General features: G+C 38.3%; 1 protein-coding gene across 2 annotated transcripts in view; it reads right to left on the bottom strand.

Annotated features, from left to right (window-relative positions):
- RSF1 (remodeling and spacing factor 1) overlaps positions 1–19,334 on the bottom strand; it is a 61,193-nt gene that overhangs the window by 19,317 nt on the left and 22,542 nt on the right. Inside the window, exons 2-9 of one of the 2 annotated variants that reach the window (XM_055803207.1) lie at positions 18,047–18,138; positions 13,112–13,204; positions 12,240–12,445; positions 11,189–11,275; positions 10,187–10,344; positions 5,163–6,895; positions 2,558–2,755; positions 1,235–1,339 (exon numbers count right to left, since the gene is read on the bottom strand). In XM_055803207.1, coding sequence (XP_055659182.1) covers positions 1,235–1,339; positions 2,558–2,755; positions 5,163–6,895; positions 10,187–10,344; positions 11,189–11,275; positions 12,240–12,445; positions 13,112–13,204; positions 18,047–18,138 — 2,672 coding nt within the window. The remainder of the gene's footprint in view (positions 1–1,234; positions 1,340–2,557; positions 2,756–5,162; positions 6,896–10,186; positions 10,345–11,188; positions 11,276–12,239; positions 12,446–13,111; positions 13,205–18,046; positions 18,139–19,334) is intronic. The other variant, XM_055803208.1, reaches the window with a different exon arrangement.

Here is a 19,334-nt window from a genome sequence, read left to right as displayed (position 1 = left end):
ACCTCTTTGTTCCTTATGTTAAGCGCTGGAGAACATGTGAGTCTGCGGACACCGCAGTAAAAAGGAGAGATACACTGCAGGATCATTTTCTTACCAAATGTTCTGTATCTTGAAACACCACTTAATATTCAAGGAGCTACATGTAAAAATGACTTTTTATGGACAAACTGTGCCTTATTCCACGTTAATGCCCTCATTGTACCATTTCCAAGGATGATCTTCATGCTTTTACAAACTTGTCATTTTTCATGTTAAAAATTACTGAATAGCAAAAGAGTAAGGAGATGCTCCGACCACAAGCTGCAAGCCCAAACTGTGTAAAAGAAAACACTCCTACATATTCAGGATCATCACTACTTCAAAACGCTCCTCAGAAGACAATTAAAAATCAAGGTCCAATACAGCCATGTCATGTCATGTCCAGTGAGGCCAGCTTTTTGCAGGGCAATAGCCCTACGGGCAAAAAATTTTTCTAAAAGCAAGGAAACAGATTGGGATCAGGCAGATTATTCTGAAAATGCGCATAAATGGTTCCCCATTAATTTAACAATAACAGCATCACACACTCTCTAGCTTATCCTCCCAAGTAGCATCCCTGCAAAATCTTGCTATTTCACATGTACATTAAATGAAACTGGACACATGTACTTTTTTTTTTTTTTTTTTTTTGGCAGAAGCTGCTTTTAACCTTCAAAAAAGTGTTCGTATTTCTCTGTTACTTGACAAGGACAACTCTGGCTTTCCAGCAAACTACACTGTGAAACTCATTAGAAACAGCAGCTTTCTCTAACTACCTTCTGAGCAAACGTCTCTGAAGGAGGAACAGCACTTCAGAAACAGTGCTTGCTTTGGCCACTGACCATCCCTCGCTGCTTACCGCTTCCCCCTCCAGGACAATAACATGATATTTCTTTTGGGAAAAATTAAGGCATTGTATTTCTAATACTATGTTAGTCTTGACGTAATTTAACTAAAGAGGAGAGAAGACCAGCGTGGCTGGAGATTCCCACTGACACATCAGCACATACAGTCATTCATCACTAGCACAACAAAGAAACGGAAAGGAAAACCACCTCACAAAACTATTTATACGAATGGACAAGGGGGAAGATCAGCACCCCTACCATTCATCACAGTCTATTTTTTAACAGAAAAAATGATAGAAAGGACTACTTAAACTCCCAGCAAATCTCCATAAAGCAAGCAAAGCTGAAAAGTCCAACAGGAACCATACATGCTGGCAAGGTGGGCAGAACCACTCTCCATCCGGGATTATCATCAACGGAGGGCGAAGGCAGGCTGTGTGGTACCCACTGTCACAAGAGTCACACAACAAAATCTGTGGAAACAAAGCGAAGCATGGGTATCTTGGCATTCACAACATGTAGCAAGCTCCAGAACTATTTCCCCAGCCAACACAGAAGTGCTTTACAAATACTTCACTGTGCCAATAAAAAAAAAAAAAACCAAACCCTGCCTCACTTATCGCTAGGCATTTCTGGGACCAGGGGTGGTTTTTATGGGGAAGTTTATGTATCGCAATTTTCCATTTTAACACCAGGTTTCCTCTTATTATGTGTTCTCAGGCACTTAGTACTACTGGATTACGTAGACTGTGTGGCCATAATGTGGAATCTGGTAATGATTTCCAGATCACAGACTAAAGTGGAAAACTCCATCTGGACAAAATGCGGTGTGAACCGTTTCCCCTGTGCACTCATGTCCACATGAAAGAAACCTGACCGTTTCCTCAATCCGGATGATTTTATGTCTCAGACAGCCGAGCCAGAGCCTTGCAGACTCTCAGGGGTATACAGAACTAGGCAACTACCGGAGTTCGTACTTAGCTGGGTGAAACCAGAGATACCCCTTTCCATTAAAGCTCGGGAACAAAGCTGGCATAAGCTGTGCAATTATCTACTGGAGTATTTATCTCTAACATCCTAAAGGTCAAATTTTGTCTCATCCATGCTAAGCTATCTGTCACACACCTGAGAGTATGTTTATTTTGTAGACTCATAGCAGGACTGCACATTATGATGTCCCAGATGAACAGAGGAATTCATTATGATAATCTACCACCAGTGAACGAGAACCATAAACATAAGAAACAGCAAAAGCCCCACTGTGCTCCTTCTGTACGGGGTTTTGCTGTACTCAGTCCTCAGGTGATGGGCAGCTACGGCCCATGAGGATGATTATGTAGCTGTGCCCGTGTCACAAGGCTCTGGAAAGAATACATTACACTGCTGGGGTTTTTTTAACGTTTTATCTTCTGTATTCATTGAGATTGCAGGCACAATCTCAAAGCCTCACCCAGATTAATCCTCAGTGGGCTAAGTTGTCATAGCCTCATAAAAGAACACATTTCAGAGGTGGTAAACAGAAGAAACAACTTCCTTCTCCCCTTATTAAAGGTAAACTCACTTATTGTCATGACTTTACCACCTAAACCCCAGAGCCTTCTCCTACATACAGCCACCCCAAAGGATGATGTGCCTTCAGACACCACCAAATCTGACACAACAGCCAAGAGAAGCTCTCCCCAGAAGCCTACCAGCTCAGGGTGATTGGGAAGGCCACACTTCTTGCACGGCTCATCGTCATCAGCAGGTGCAGCTTCTTCTTCCTCTTCTTCTTCCTCTTCCTCCTCACCATTAGAGTTTTTTTCACTCTCTGAGTCCTCACTTTCTTCATTACTTGAGTATTTCCACCTGCCACGTGTTCGTGTACCCGTCCACCGAACTTTGCTTCTCTAAGAGACATACCATTTCAAAGAGAAAACACAAAGGAAGCTCACAGAGTTTCTTCCCAGATCTTAAAAAATATTTGTCTTTACAGTGAAGTGGTTAATGTCAATCAGAACAGTTGCAGTAAATTTACTACAGAACATTTCAATGAATTGACTGTCTTTCAAAGAGCCTTAAAATGCAACAGGATAATAAAGGCAGAAAAATTCCTATCTACCTGCAGAAAAGAAATTTTCAAGTAAGATTTAAAAGTAGGTAGACAGATTTGTCATTCAGCTCCTTTTTTCTTTTTTGACAAGGTAAACTTGCTTGTGAACACGGTAAATTCTGCATCTAAACTTTGAAGGCTTTCCTCAATGCAAACAGAATCTCCTTGCTCCTGCCATGTACAGTTTATGTCTTTTATTTCACTTTAGGAAACACGTTTGAACTCTAACAAGTATATTAAGTCTTTCCGGTGCTTTCCTCTAGGATGGGCATACTTCACTGAAGTAAAATCTCTGCACTTTTTACGTGCATAACCTGTATCTAGGTCTTCACATTTATACGTTCCCATTATTTTTCTTTAAGTAAAAAATTATTCAGCTGACGCTTCTTTTTTGCTGATCAAAGGGGCATCTACCCCTCCTTATCATATTTACTATTTTATTTTGAATGAAAAACAGATTTCAATTACAATTCAAAATATTATTCTGAATTAATTAAAACTGCTGTCTGCGACTAGGATATTTTATATTTAAAGCAACCTGCCAAACAGAAGAAACTTTTTTCCCCCCATTAACTGACTTGTTTCTCACAGACGTCAATTCTCTCACAACTCTTACTGCCCCCCTACCCCGCAGACATTGGAAAAGGAAAACAACTTTTGTAGCTTTTTTGACTCAAAACATTTTTTCAATTTTGACTGAACTACTCATTGACCCGAATGAGCTAAAGAAACTAAAATGTAAAAAACACTCTATTTTTCCTGCAGGGTAGACTCATACCGAAGCAGCGTTTGTCATATTGGTAAAATTTTGTTTCAGGTTCTTAACATTAATTTCTACCTTTTTACAGATTTTACTGTTCACTAAACTTTGGGAACAAATGTACTTCCATCCATGATAACATTAGTTTAAGTTTAGGCTTCATCATATGTCACCATTATTTCAAAGCTATTTTTAAAAGACCCTTCTTTAAAAGAAAACAAATATAAAACAGCCTATTAAAGATTTGGGTATTTTTCATCTTGATAAAATGACAGATGCTTACAAGTTTCAAACACCTTCCTCCACTGTATTTATTTTAAAATCTCTCTAGAAAAGTAAGCATCTTTAGTTCGATCTTTCAAAAAAGAAAGAAATCAAGTTGAAACACCTACAGCAACAGTACTTCAAAATTAAAACTACTTGTAGGACTTACATCACTAATACTTTCATTGATTTTCTTTTTTAATAGAAAATCTTTAAATGAAAATTTTAAAATGGAAAATTAATTTTTCATTTCTTTATCTATATGACAGAATTTTCTAGTATAGAAGTTACCGTTCACTGAAAAATCAACTCTCTGCTCATTTTATGAAGGTTATTCAATGTAACAGTATATGAAAGAAATTGAATAAATAAGTGAATGGCTTGGTAAAACTACAAAACCAGCAAGAAAACATGTTGCAGTGGAAAAATGTATAGCATTTCAAGTTGGTATAAAAAGAGCGCACTTAAAAATAGACTCTTTACTCCTTGCTTCTCTCCTGTACTCCATAGCCAGAAAAAATGGAAGATAAATTAATAAAAGGTGTTTGTAACTACACGCTTAGAAGCACACATGTATGTTTAACTTTGTGTTATAGATACCTGACATACTTTTAAGATCTATGCTGCATACGCAAAAGTTTATCATGAAAAAGATACCTCCACCCAAAGTAAAACGTATATTCCACACATGAGAAAAGCTAAATTATATCATGAACTCACCACAACAATAACTTTAGCTTCACCTAGAAACAGAAGTCATAACATTTTTATTCTTCACCATTTGTTGGTTCCTTTTTGGCTTACGATCATCCTGACCAACCAGACACCAACAAGTATCCATCTAGTAAATCCACCGGAGCTAGAAGTCTCCATTCAGCCACTCAGCCAGACTGACTCAGGTCTGATCGTTTCAGTTTTTAGAAGAATTCACTCCGGTTGACTTGGTCTACTTAGTTTAGGTTAAGTAACAGATTTTATAAACTGGTAAGTCAACAGATATTAGCACTCTCTTAGGGGGAGGTTTTTAAATTGGTTGAGTCCACTAACTGGATTGCAAAGCTAGTTTCTTGCAAGAGCTGACCAAAGGAACACAATCCTCAATATTCCTATGTAAGTGTATATTCTCCTTATAGATAAGACTGTGGGTATTCCTTATTCCCGGGTAATAAAACTGTATTACCTTGTTAACCTTAGAATTTGGCTCCTTCTCTTGTTTTTTTGCATCTTCTTTTCGTTCTGGTTTTTGTGCTGCTGCAGGTTTCTCCTCTTCCTCTTCGGGTCGTTTTTTGTCAGGTTTCTGATCCCGAGTCTCCACGACTTTTGGAGTAGGCTTGGATATTCTCGGAGATCGCCTTAACGTGCGGCCAATGCTGACCTCTTCTGGTGGTGTTTCTGCCTTTCTCTTCCGACTGGAGATCCTGATTGTTAATTTAATTCCTTCTTTCTGTCTTTCAGAAGTTATTTCTTTATTATCTGTTGCACAGCTTTCTTCTTCAGAAACTAGCTTATATTTAAATTTGCTTTTAGGTACTGGAGATTCCTTTTTACTCTCTGAGGAGTCCTCTAGATTAGAAGCTTGGGCATCATCTAGTCTCTCTGGCTCTGTCTTGGCAGCTTCTGGCTCTTCCTCTTGTTTTTCAGGGCTGGACTTTTCTTCTGCTTTGCTCTCCTCAAGTAGAGCTGTTTTACCATCCGAGTCCTCCTTTTCCAAAACTGGTTTCTCTGCAGTAATAGAAGTAGCTGCAGGGGGTATCTCAGAAACTTTTGGAGAAACGGGTTTCTCCTCAGACTCACCTTTACTTTTCAAAGTCTCTTCATCAGCCAGTGCAAGCTTGGGCAGTTCTGCAGGAGCAGATGCGTTCGTGGACTTCTCTAGCTTCTCTAAACATTCTTTGGGTGGCGGTATTCTGTCCTTTTTGATTTTTGTGGCCAGTTTCTCTTCAGTTGTTTTGGCACAGTCTTCAGAGTTTGAAGACTCTTCTTCCACTACCGTTTCAGGAGTTGTGCTGTCAAGGGGCTCTTTTTCCACAGGACTAGATTCCTCCTTTAAAGGCACTTTCTGATTAGAAACCTCAGAGTCCACAGCCCCTGTCTCTTTCAGCACAGTTACTGTGTTTTTCTCAACCTCGCACGTTTTAATAGTTTTACTAACAGAATTCAGGGAGTCCGATACCTTTTCCCCACTTTTTCCATTTTTCTCCTTTAACGAGCTGCTGTCTTCCTTTGTACTAGCAGAGTGTTCTGACTTATTATTTTGTATGACACTTGGGGTTATTTTTTCACAGCTAACTTCTCCATTTACTAGCACTTTCCCATCAGGACATAAAGCAGTAATTGTAGGGACTCTCTTAAAAGCTTCTTCTTCTGGTTTCCCTTCTTCCTTCAAGACATCCTTTGTTGGAGTAACACATTTACATAGGGGGCCCTTTATTGGGCTGTCGTAGTCATCCGTCAGCTTGATCTCTCGCTTTTTAAGCGGTATTTTTGCCTGCTGGTCATTTTTAAGTTTCTCACTTTCTTCCACAGACTTCTCCACAATTTCTTGGGGAGTTTTGACATTAACACAAAACTCCAATCTCTCCGGCTCATGAACTGCTATTTTGTCTGTAGCACTTTTCACTTCTTTTAAGTCTTTTGGTTCTGTTTTGTTTTCCTTCACCTCTACTTTAACAGGCTTGACATTCTCTTTAAAGGAGTCACTCTCTTCTTTGACAGTTTGCTTTTCTTCACTGTATTCTGAAGGTTTCTCTAATTTTACTATTACTGGTAATTTTATAATTTCTTTTTCTTCCACTTTCTCAGCTTTCGGCATATTTTCGTCTTCTTTGACTACAGGGACAGGAAGGCTTTCCAATTCTAAAGGCTGCTGCTCCTCCACCTCCTCTTGTTCTTCTTTGATTTTTAATTGATTTTCTGTTGACAGAGAAAAATAGCTATGAAATGACCAGGGAACCTACAGGATTACAAAGAGCATCTATCAAAACAAAGGCATATGTAAAAACCCCCACCACCTAAGTCCCCCACAAATGAATCTTCTCTTACTGTATTATTAGGAATCTGGCTTGTCTAACACCATCATTAAATGAGTGGGTTGCCAGTTTTCAGCTATAGAATCACAGCTCAATTACATCAATCAGTTTAATTACATACCAAGATAAACCTAAATTACAGAAGCTAGCAGCAGAATTCTGCATTTATCCTTCTTTAAAACAGGCATCTCAGCCCTTTCTTCAATAGACGATACATAAAACCTAAGCAGAAAGGACATGAGGCATCAACTTGAAGTCTCACTGGAGTCTCTGAATTATTTCACAAACCAGAATATGGTGTAAGATTCCATGCTCCTCAAGTGCAATTCCACACAGTAATCAGTCCCCTGTTTGTACATGTTTCTATTTCAAGAAATACTCAACTACCGTATTTCAACAGTTCAGAGAAGAGAGAAGGCATTTAACACTATAGCTTGTGGCGGAATTCGCCTAGATTCTCTGGACAATATGTTCCCTACGTACTATCAAAACACAAAGATCGGACAATATTCTACATTCTCTTCATCTGCCGTTTCTAAAACAAGCACAGTGAGTAGTAGCATAGCCCAGAAAAACCTGCAGAGCTGCTTAAAGAATTAGGTTATGCCTACTTTGCTAAGTCAGTTTTAGATTGTTAGGGCTTAAACTACAGTTCCAGCACTCAAAAAACCCCATAAATCTATTTTTTATTATGTGCTTAAGCCTATTATTTATCATTACTGCAGCCTCTTAATACCCCATGTGTTGGGTTGGTTTTTTTTTTATTTTACCATACCTTTTGAGTCAGCTAGAAAAATTAGAAAAAGCAAATATAATAGCACTACATGTGCCAAAACAGCATCTTCTACCATTTGGAAGACATTATTGCAAGCGTGCCATAACTCCAAACAAAAAGATGATTTTTTTTTTTTTTCTTCCTCACCCCTTTCCCTCCACACCAGTGTCATTTTTTCCCCAAAGTGGTTAGAAATATACAGGGCTAAGTATGTGACAGTTGACAGTTACATTAAAGAAAATAAGCATTTTAGAAAAGTGTGGCAAGGAAGAATGCAAAAATTTTATAATATTTTCAAATACAAAGCATATATCCAAGTAAGTCTCAGCAATTAGTACAGCAGTGAAAGATGCATCTCTAAGGCACCAGAAGTGGTAACACGTTGAAGACTCAAGGCTGGTTTTTTCCCCTTCTCAGAAGCGGTCCCCCCTCTGAGCCCCTGTAGCATAAAAGCTGCCTCTTTAAAGGCATTCATCTGTAATGGTGGATATGATATGGTTTTGTGTGTCCAAAATCTTCCAGCCTCCCTTCACTTTTTCTTGCCTAAACTTTGGTCAACCATTTCTTCCCTTCAGCTGCTGCTGTCTCCCAAACTTCATCAAGGATCACCCAAACTTCTCTACACCGAAAATGAACAGTTCTGTAGTTCTGCTCATAAAGCACTTGGCATATACAAAATGATTCTGCCAACACACAAGTTGTCTTGACTCTAGAGTTAGCTCTTATTAGCCTAATAGATTATGTAAGCATTGGTTCTGTTCACCTTAATTTCGTATGAACTAATTTAACGCTATCTGGGATGTGGACAAAGCAAACAGGTATCAGGTCTGTACCTTAGAAGGGCTTTGAGCGCAGCCCTCGCACTAATAGGGGGAACTAACAAAGCTTCTCAACTGAAAGACTAAACAGTGCTCTGTGAATACGCTGACTGCACTTAAATCACAGCACATGTAAATAATTTCATTACTTCTTACATACACAGACTCGTGCCTAGGAGTGATTCTGCATCCATACACAGCCTCAAGCGAGTACTGACCCAGGCGACTGTGCCATAGGATTTGGGCAATTATCTACAGAGGGGAAATCCATTAAAATGTTTTCAAATGGCTTCTCCTGGATTCAAAGTAAAGTAAAATGTTATCTGAAGTAGAGATTTCAGTTAGATGAGTTAAGCTGGCTTAGCCAATTTTTAACGAGACAAAGGCAAGATTAGTACTTGGAATTCATTCCTCAGCATCGGTAACCCCACAGGTTATGTCACTTATATGCACTTAGATATTGGAAGTGCCTTAGACAAAGAATTCTGCTGGTGTTCATCACCATTTACTGCAATTTCAACAGTAGTCTTCTGATGATTCAACAACAACTCAAATTGTATCTAAATGTCTTATTTATTTGTTCTGTTCTATGCTGTTTCTTGCAAAGAATCAGAATAAAATAGCAAGTCTTTGATACTCAGAACCAAGACAGGCCTTGGCTAATTCCATGTATCAAACTAACTTAAACAATTTTGAAGAAACATACACTAACACACTGGAATCCCTAAATCTTGTTTCTGATTGAGAAGATATTTTTTCTGTATTTTAACTAAATGATAATTTTAGCAAAAATTACCAGCATGACAAGCTTTTAGCTTTCCATAACTTGAAAAAAAGATAAGATTCTTACAATGTTAAGATAATTCAGGCTAACTGATAACTTAGTAAAAGCAATGCACAAACCAACAAGTCAGGAAAGTTTGTGCAATGACATGATAATAAGGAAAGAAAAAAGGTTCTTTGCTAATAACAACAATACAGTGAAGGCAGCTAAGGATCACTTTGCTTCTAAAATATTTTAGTTTTTTTAATTGTTTTAACTCAAGCTCATGTCTTCTCAAAAAATCATGTAGACTACGAAATATTTAAGGAAATAACCTGTATTTTTCTGATCCAAACTCAAAAGCAAGAACGAACACGCCCAAATACTGTATTGATTTCAATTATGGCATTGCACAAACAGGTGTTTTATTGGTTGGTTTTTTTTAATTTTAATGTTGCTGGAACAGGAAAAGTTTGACAAAACTGCAATGCCCCACGAAAACATACAATGATGAGCATTTACAATATTATACAAAATGTACAACAAAAAAATTTACTTAGAAAAAGGTTTATACATAGCTGTCATCTCATAAAAATCTTGAGCATAAATATGCACTAAAAAAGCTTGCAAAAATATTTATCATTCCAGACTATTCAATATTTATTTGATTTACTTTGAACAGAAACATTTTCCGGGGTTTTTTTGTTCTGCTTTTTGGTTTTTTAAATACTAATCTAGCACAGTAACTTTTCATGAAGTTGAAAATTCTAATATTGCCAGAGCACAACATTTAAAATTTGAGAAAAGAAGGCAGAAAACCTTGCGTAGATCCTTCTTCACCCTTTTTGGTGTCTTCATCTTCTATGCTTGGGCTTTCACGTGATGAATTCTCTGGCTGAGAGTTGTTGTTTTTCAGCAGGGCAGGATCAATTTGTGCTTTCAAGAGCTCAAGGGTCTCAGCAAGCTCATTGCGGTTTCTAGATGACAGAAGAAAAAACACACTGCCTGATAAGCCACTTACTCACCCCAAAGGGATTCATAAAAAAGAAAAAAACCCAAACCTACCACCACCTGCCTTAAAATGAACACTGCCCTGAAAACCTTATATACAAGTATAGTGAAATGCCTGTCCCACCAGCGCAGCTGCAGCTTCGCAGTCAGAAACCTTCCAATTTATCCATACCAAAATCAAATCACTTTTTTGGAAGGACACCTTATCCATCTTGACTCCTGTTGGGTCTGGATCCAAGCTGCTACTAATTATTCTTTTATTTATTATCCTCTTACCAAGCCTCACTGATTTTTCTTTGCAATTTCTTTTTTCTCTTGGGAGACAGGATGTTGTAGTTTTCTGCTTGTGCATCAAAGGAGCAACCACATCATTCAAGTGAAATTTTCAAAAGCAATTAAGTAATTTAGACACTTTTTGCAAGCACCCATCCTAAACACATGTAGCAAACAATAAAAAATTGTCTAAAAAACCTTCAGCTACTCAAGTTATGATAGCAAGAAAACGTTCGTGCATCTCTATGCCTGTGAATCTCTGTGCACTCTAACCCTTATTTAATGTGGACATCTAACTTTATACGTTGAGGTGTTATTTTTTTAATGAATTCGAGTGATGAGTGATAATTAAACAGAGCCATTGTTTTCATAATAAGACTAGAATAATAAGGCTCTTCCATTTCTTGCTTTAAAGCAAATGTTCAGCAATTTGTTTTGCCCAGGTTTACAGAAGAAAAAGGAAGCCTGGAAGTGCAACAGCCCTGAGGTGTGGAATCTCACGGGTTTAAAACCATTCTAGATTTGACAACGCGTTACTGTGTTTTTCTGCTGCGAGTGTGGAGTGTCAGAACTTCCCCAGCAGCCCTCCTGATTTCTTCCACTTTTGGCATTGATCTCTGGAGTCTATAATGCATGAAGAGAGATAAACATCACTCAGCTCTTGATTGCTTTGTTTAGATATATTTACTTTATTAACCCACAACAGCTGTCTAAATTCCACTGGTAGCAACGCTTATCATTTTATGGCTCTTTACTACTGGCTTAAACAGTTTTGTTATGACTTCCTTCATTACTACAGTTATGGAATTGTAAATAAGCTGCAGATACAAAAATTAAAATTTACAAACAGAAAAAAACCCCCATCATTTACTTTTTTAGACTTCTTTCTGACTAGTTCTTTTTCCAGTAAGAAAGATCCCATATACTTTGCATAGAGTAGGAAAGTGAAAAACAAAACATGTAACAAGAATCACAAAAAACAAATCTGAAGCTAAAATATTATTAAAATATTCATCTGCAGAACTGAGACCCAAAGGTGCTGAGTCATGTACACATGTCAGTCTGTATCAACATCATGGGCCTCATCTTTATAGTGATCCATGAGCTTAATTCTGCTCCAGAAGATTTTTCATGCCTGTTTGTATTATCAACAGTTTTGTAGTTCCATGAAGCTAAAATTGCACTTCAATTCCCCCAAGAACAGAACTGCCCACTTGTAATTTTCTTAACAGAGCAGAAATGAAAGAAGCAAGAGTCCTCCTCCATTTCCTAAGGCATTTAGCCAGCCAGGGAGCAATACGGAGCCATCATCCTCAAGACAGTCTTCTCTTGGTACCCTATCCATATATCCATTGTAGCTTCATTAAGGAGAAAACAAATTACATGTTGGCGATTACCAACAAATCAGTTTCTTCTCTACATACTTTTTCACTAAAATATACATGTGAAGGCAGAAAATCCCACGGCCATGAATCCTACTCTGTGGGAAATGGAGATGTATTGACATAAATTTCTGAGACCTGGTGACAAATAGCTAACTCCCCCCTACAAAATAAGAAAAAAGGAGAAAAAAACCCAAAAGGAATACCTAACAATGCACTTCCATGTGGATCCATCCTGGTCATCCTGTTCTTCTATGTACATCCTGACATTATGCTCTTGATCCAGCTGATACCAATACATCAGACCATCCTTGTCTCGACCAATGGGCTGAAGACGCATGGCATCGGCATCCTCCTCGTTAATTATATTCTTAAACTTTAGATTGTCATCAAACTGACATTCACAGAGATACTGAGAGAGAGAGAAAGTAGGAAGACTGTTAAAATATCAAAATATAAACAGAAATAAGAACATCAGCTCTTTTCCTTTCAGTGTATTTTGGAACTTCTTTTTAGGCCCCTCTCTATTGGATCTAGCTATGGCTATCAGGTTTTTTTCCAGACTGCTGTTTTTAAACGAGACACAAGTTTTTACCCTTTTTTTCCCCTGACCAGCTTAGAAAGATTATTTTTATTTGTTTATTTATTACATAGTACAAATTATCTCATTCTACAATAAAACACATCCATAACTTGGAACCAACCCTGACAAGTTTTCTCAGGACTTGAAAAGATGAAGTCCCATCTTTGCCTTCAAAATTCAGCAAGCTAATAAACATTTTAAAAAGTGTACTGGCACAAATAGTTACTGACAAAACAGTAAATACAAAACAATTTTCAAATAAAGTTTTATACAAAGCATGAAAAATATGCAAACAAGTGTTACGTTCAGTTTGGGCCCATCCCACAACAATGAGAACCATGTCTGGTACAAGATCAGCTCCATGTTTAGTATATCTACTGATGGTTCAGTCAAGCTAACTTGCAAGACGTTTAAGTGAGTGAAAAAGCCAAATCTCCAAGATATTTAAGTGAGTGAGGCAAAAGTCATTTAGAAACTTAGCTGATGAATGTGTACCTTCAGAATCCCCAGTTTGCACTCAACGCTCATTTCTAGGTATCCTTTTTTTTCCATCTCCCAAGCCCAAGTGCTGTTGAATTCTTGGCATATCTGTCACGAACAAAATAATTAAGATTGCTAGGGTTAGTGGATGAAAGCAACTTCAAAAACTTTTATATTAATAGCGCCTTACTGCAGCAACAATTATATGTGATCTCTTCATGACTAAAGGTCTGAAAGCCTGACACAACAATAAAACTTAGAACTGGAGTAGTTTGGCAAGCACTGGCAAATCTCCATGGAAAAGCGGATCATCAAGGCCCTGATCACCACCAACTTCTCTAAACCTCTTTAAATTAGGCACCACAACTCTGAACTGCAAAGGTATGCCTGTATTTGCTGTGCAAAATCTCCCATTTTTCTATTTCTGACTTGTCTATTTAGAATAAAATTTCTCTCGAGTAGACATGATTTCTTGCTAGGTGGCCTTACAGCACTTGGCACAGAGCTGCCAAAGCTCTCTTGGGGCCCCCCAAGTCCCACAACTGTACTGCAGATAAATGCAGTTGGTATTCACTCCACACTGGGGAATTATTATTCTTTAGGAAATCTCTTGGGCTTCAAGCTGCTTGATAAATATTTAAAAATATCGTTAAGTGTAGCCAATTTATATTTATTTAAAGCAAATAAATTCATTGTCACCAATATAGGGGGGAAAAAAAACCCGAATGCACAAAAAAAGTGGCAGTAGAGGATAAATAAGACTGAATCAGCAGGAGCTCCAATAGTAATAGTGGAAAAGGAAAAGGAATTCCCTATTCTCCTAAACAACTTAAGATATGCTTAAGACAACTCTCACGAACAGAGAAGAGCTGCTTATCAACTGACACACGGTGCGATCTCCAGTCGGTGAGGCTGTTCGAGCAGAAATACCCACTGGAAGGAGGCGAAAGCTGATCACAGCTATACACCTCCAGCTGGGATTATTCTGAAGTGCCACTGTTGAATCCCGACTGTCCCAATTAGTACCCGAGGTACTGCTGCCCTTCCCTTTGCAAGGAAGCAAAGCCCTGTTGAATGAACTCAATTAAACCAGCGTAGTCTCCCAATCGCCAAATTATTATTGAAAACAAGATAGTCACTAAGTTATTTAGAAACCTGTAAATCGCATCTGAAAGTGGTTTTCTCTGGAAACAGTGGCAAAAATAACCCTAAATTTCACCCACCAGTACAGATCAGCTGATTCATGTTGTAAAACTCCACATGGGCTGCAACCAAGAGGGGGGCCACTACCCCTCCTCGGTCTCCATGGCTGTGCTACCTACCATCTGCTATCCCTAGTACTGACACCAGGTCTTAAATGACCGAGTGTGCAATTAGATCAGCTCAGCCACAGCATAAATCACACTGACTTTAAACCATGACCTACAGAGCACGGTAAAGAGAGTGCTCTCTGGTCACAACAAATCCTGCAGGAGAGCAGTTTTTCCTTCTCTGAGGTCAAGGAACATTACACAGGTACTTCTCTGATAGAAATCCAAAGCTCACAGCAAGAGACAATCGCTGCTCGCTCACAAAATGAGATCACTCTGCTTTCTCTCTCATTTTCAACCGTGTAACGTAAAGAACGCTGGGAAACTGTATATCAAAACCCTTGCTAAAGGCATGTGCCAGTTGTTATTCACTACTTACTCATTAAGTATGAAAGCAATAATGAGAAGTTTCATGTGCTGCGGAAGTGTCTGATTGTCACAGCAAAAGCTCACAGACATCAGAGCTGATGAAGCATCTGTTCAAACTGAAATGACTACATTTTGACAATTAAAACCCAGATGATTGCGCTTTCTCCTGACAAGTACTGTCACAACCCTGAACTACAGATCTCATTGATTGAGGCTGCACTGAAATGTTAAGGCTCTGCCTTCACAGAGGGGACATTTCACACCAATCAAAAATCCAGCGCTTGTGGGAGCAGCTGGCTTATGCATGCTAAAGAGCGGTCAGCATCTTCCCACCCTGCAAAAGAGACGCCAAAACATCTCTCTCATGTTTCCAAAGCAGGTACAATGGTACCTGACACTTGCTTATTACCATGTTCCAAATGTTCATTTTAAACAACAAAAACAGGAAGGTAAAAGTCATAGCAGGGAAGTCTGCTTGGGTGGGACTATAGCGACCTGAATTCTAACCACTGGAAAAAACAGTATGTTTAGAAAGTGCCAATTTTGGGGTTGGTTCCGGACAGACCAGTCCAGAGAAAACCTACCTGTATAAAAATGTAAAATATCTTTGACAACAGTCAAGTAAAGCATTTTGCCAGGAGACAGTGCAATCTGAATTAACTCATCTATGCGTTTCTCAAAAGACAGTGAAGCTGGACAGTTCCTCTTAGCTGTTAAAGCATTTAGGTCAAGCTATTTCTTCACTTCGGTCATATGTAACTACATACGTTCCATGCACAGAGGAGGAAAGTCAGATTCCTAGAGCCCTATAGCCATTTACTTCCAAAAACAAGACTAGTGTACATGTTGGTGAGCCAGCTTGGGTGGCTCACCATCAGAAGAGGGAAGGGAAAGAACTCTCAACTGTCACATTCACTACCTATCTCAAAATATATTCAATCTGACAAAATACCAGCCACAGCTTAGAGACAATTTTTTATGAACCTCTCTATAAGCATGGCAGACCAATAAAGCATCTCTTATAAACAGCTGGTATATAAACAAAACTTATCAATAATATTTACATGCATAAATATTAAGGGCATGTAAGTTTGAACGTCCTGCACTTAAAAGTTTCCGCCTAAATAAGAAAATGGTCACATCTAGAATGTATCAAACCTTGTTTTATCAAAGCAACACACTGGTAGTTTCTAACAAAGGAAAAACAGGTCAACGCTGTCTCTTAAGAGTATGTCCGCAGTATGTCAAACAATACTGCAGGCAGAATGCTCTCAATGTTTCCACACCTTTTCAGTTTTTCCTGGCTTTTGTGGCATTTCCCAATACTCTTCATTGTTTTTCTAAATTCATTACACCCCTTTGAAATGGGGACAATATTAGCATACCTCTCTACTAATTAGTTATATTCAAATTACTTTGTTCTTCAAGGTTCCTTTGAACTACTGGCTAGAATAAGCTTCAAGTTAGCTCTGGAGACTGTTAAATGAAGTAGAATTTATTACCACTTACTTGGTCTTAACAGGGATGTATGGGAGGGCCTCCTTATCACTTTCCCATCCTTTCAATGCCTACCGAAGGAAAATTTTCCAAACTACTCCCTCATAAACTTGTTCTATCTCTCTGCTTTCTGCTTACTACACATGTAGGAAGTGGCTCCAGTGAGGTACGTAAGCTCAGTAGTCAGAGCTGGGTTTTCTCAGCTTCCTGCAATGGCTTTTTGGTAGATTAAGGAATTTAACACAGTTCAGTAACCGCAGTCCTCGGCAATACACAAAGTACACAACAGTTACATAAATTATTACATTATTCTTTTAAAACATCACCATAAAAACTTTACAGCTGGTTAGGAGGTTAAATTTAATCTAAGGTCCTTCTGCAGGTTATTTTCTGACATATTCCCAGTCCTAAAAACATCATCTTGAGACTACACAAACCTCAGGGCAAATCCCCATCTCTATAAAGGTTACAGATCATACTTATTAAGGGGGAAAACCGCAACTGGATTTGGCAAGTGCCATTACCTGTATCGTTGCTATTACCTATATATATATATACACACACACACACACACACGTGTGCTGTATTTCCAAGACAGATGTGATTATGGCTGTACAGACAATACCAAGACTACGTTTTTGTGGATTAAAATACACATTGAACAGATCCAGAGGGGAAACGGTAACGTATTAATTTTGGATATCTGCATATTTTTATTTTCTGAAGCAGTGCAAACTCTTAAACTGAAACCCATTTGCATACGAAGTGCCAACAATGGCATAGGCACAATTAAAATACCAATATGGAGTTATGTAAAATGGGATGTTATGTTTTTACTGATGCATAACTACAGTTTCATCTTAGCCACGCCATTCTGAGCATGCAGATACAAATCACTGCAATACTTTCATATATTATTAACACATGCTACAACAACTCCGTATGGTTAGTCCCTATATGAGTACCAACCACACTGCAGTAATTAAATCATACCCAGACAACCGATATACAAATGAATTGTTACTGTGTAAATCTCTCTGCTCAATTTAGCCTGTTTGCAGGCTAGTAAATCTCCTCATTTATTTAGGGTCTTAATGCTCAAAGAAAGTATTTTACTACCAAGTATGAAGGTGTAAACTTTTATGTGCAGAAGACATCATCTATTTTCAGAGTTTGGTTTGGGTTTTGGTTTGCTTTTGGGGTTTTTTGGGGTGGTGATTTGTTTTTTTTACACAAGTCTAGGCAGATTGCGAGTTAAGCTGGAATCTTATGCAGATTTGCAAGTTAAGCTGGAATCTTATGCAGATTTGCAAGTTAAGCTGGAATCTTATGCAGATTTGCAAGTTAAGCTGGAATCTTATGCAGATTTGCAAGTTAAGCTGGAATCTTATGCAGATTTGCAAGTTAAGCTGGAATCTTATGCAGATTTGCAAGTTAAGCTGGAATCTTATGCAGATTTGCAAGTTAAGCTGGAATCTTATGCAGATTTGCAAGTTAAGCTGGAATCTTATGCAGATTTGCAAGTTAAGCTGGAATCTTATGCAGATTTGCAAGTTAAGCTGGAATCTTATGCAGATTTGCAAGTTAAGCTGGAATCTTATGCAGATTTGCAAGTTAAGCTGGAATCTTATGCAACTAAACTCTGGGAATGCACACTGATGTTGGCCACAGCACAGCCCAAGGCTCACTATAATTCATACCAGGGATTGCTGACACAACGGCTCGTTACAACCATATTCCAGCACTGCAGAATAATACAACATGCATATTGTACCTTGATCAAGTATTTTTCCCATCTGTCTGCTGTGACAGACTTCCCAATCTTTCTCATCAGTTTCAAGTGAAGCTCCACCAATTCTTTTGGAACTGCAGTGTTGAGAGAAAGGAAAAAAAAAAAAGTTATGAAGTCTGGTGCAAATATACTTCAATACTAAACACTGATAACACTGAAACACTTCGACAAATTGAGAAATTGTAATAAAACATAGTAACTTAATGTCTGTTGAACAGCAGCCCCACAATTGAGAGATAGAGGAAGGTTCATTTAACCACATGGGTCTTTTTGTTTAAATCTGTGTTTATAATAATCATTGCCCTTCCTTAAACTCAAGTAAACAGACCTTGGTGATACATATTTAAAAATTTTGGCAGCATTAAAACAACTGGACAGGAACTTGGCCAGTCAAAGACCTACAAAAATACTACTGCAAGCAGCACACCTGCAGCTGCCTCCAGAAACCCCAAAGTCATCTTCTGTACCACGCCTGGAATATCACTGAATCCAAACTATTTTTGGCTGGGTGAATGGTACGGGAGAAATGTTCCAGAAACTTTGTCCTCACAGATGTAGCTTCCCTCTATACTTACTCTCTTTTGTACTGGACCTGAATACACAGGGCTTGAGGGTCAGAGGCCAGTACTTCTGCGAAGTACAGCTGCACCACTGTCATCATGGAATCAGTCTTCTTTTCAAAACTGAATTTTACTTACCTCTTTAGCCTACGCTCTTCAGACAACTTCAATATCTTGGCTTAGCTCACAGCTGTGATTTATAAATCAATCTGGCACCACCAAGTGGCAGATTTGCAGAACATCAATTTTATAAGCTAGCGAGTAGTATAACTTCTTAAAACATCCGATAATTATTAATGCAACTCTACAGGCCCAGTGATGTGAGCTTTCTCATTTGTAATTTGTGGAGGAAAAAAATAAAGAACTTTTCAAGTATTTTTACTTTTCTTCTCTTTGTGTACGATTTTGTTCTCTGAAAGTATTTTCATTACTCTACACGCACACACTTTAAAAGTTCTAAGCACAATTTTTTTATTTATGCAAAATAATTTATGATTATGGTTTTTCTGCTGGTCCAGTAGCATTACTTGACACAAGATACGCAGCTGGGGCACCAAACAAGCTTGTTCTCAACTCGACATGAGCTGGATGCTATTTCTTTTACTGATCTATACAACCTTTGAGTATCTGTGTGAATCTTTTCAGTATTTAACTCACCTAACTGCTGTTTGTCTTTCAGTCAAATGCCTCTACTTTCAGGTGAGCATATT

Source organism: Falco peregrinus, chromosome 4 (assembly GCF_023634155.1).
Source record: "Falco peregrinus isolate bFalPer1 chromosome 4, bFalPer1.pri, whole genome shotgun sequence".
Lineage (NCBI taxonomy): Eukaryota > Metazoa > Chordata > Aves > Falconiformes > Falconidae > Falco > Falco peregrinus.
The sequence above is the reverse complement of the archived record's forward strand: the minus strand, read 5'-3'. Positions and strand labels throughout refer to the sequence as shown.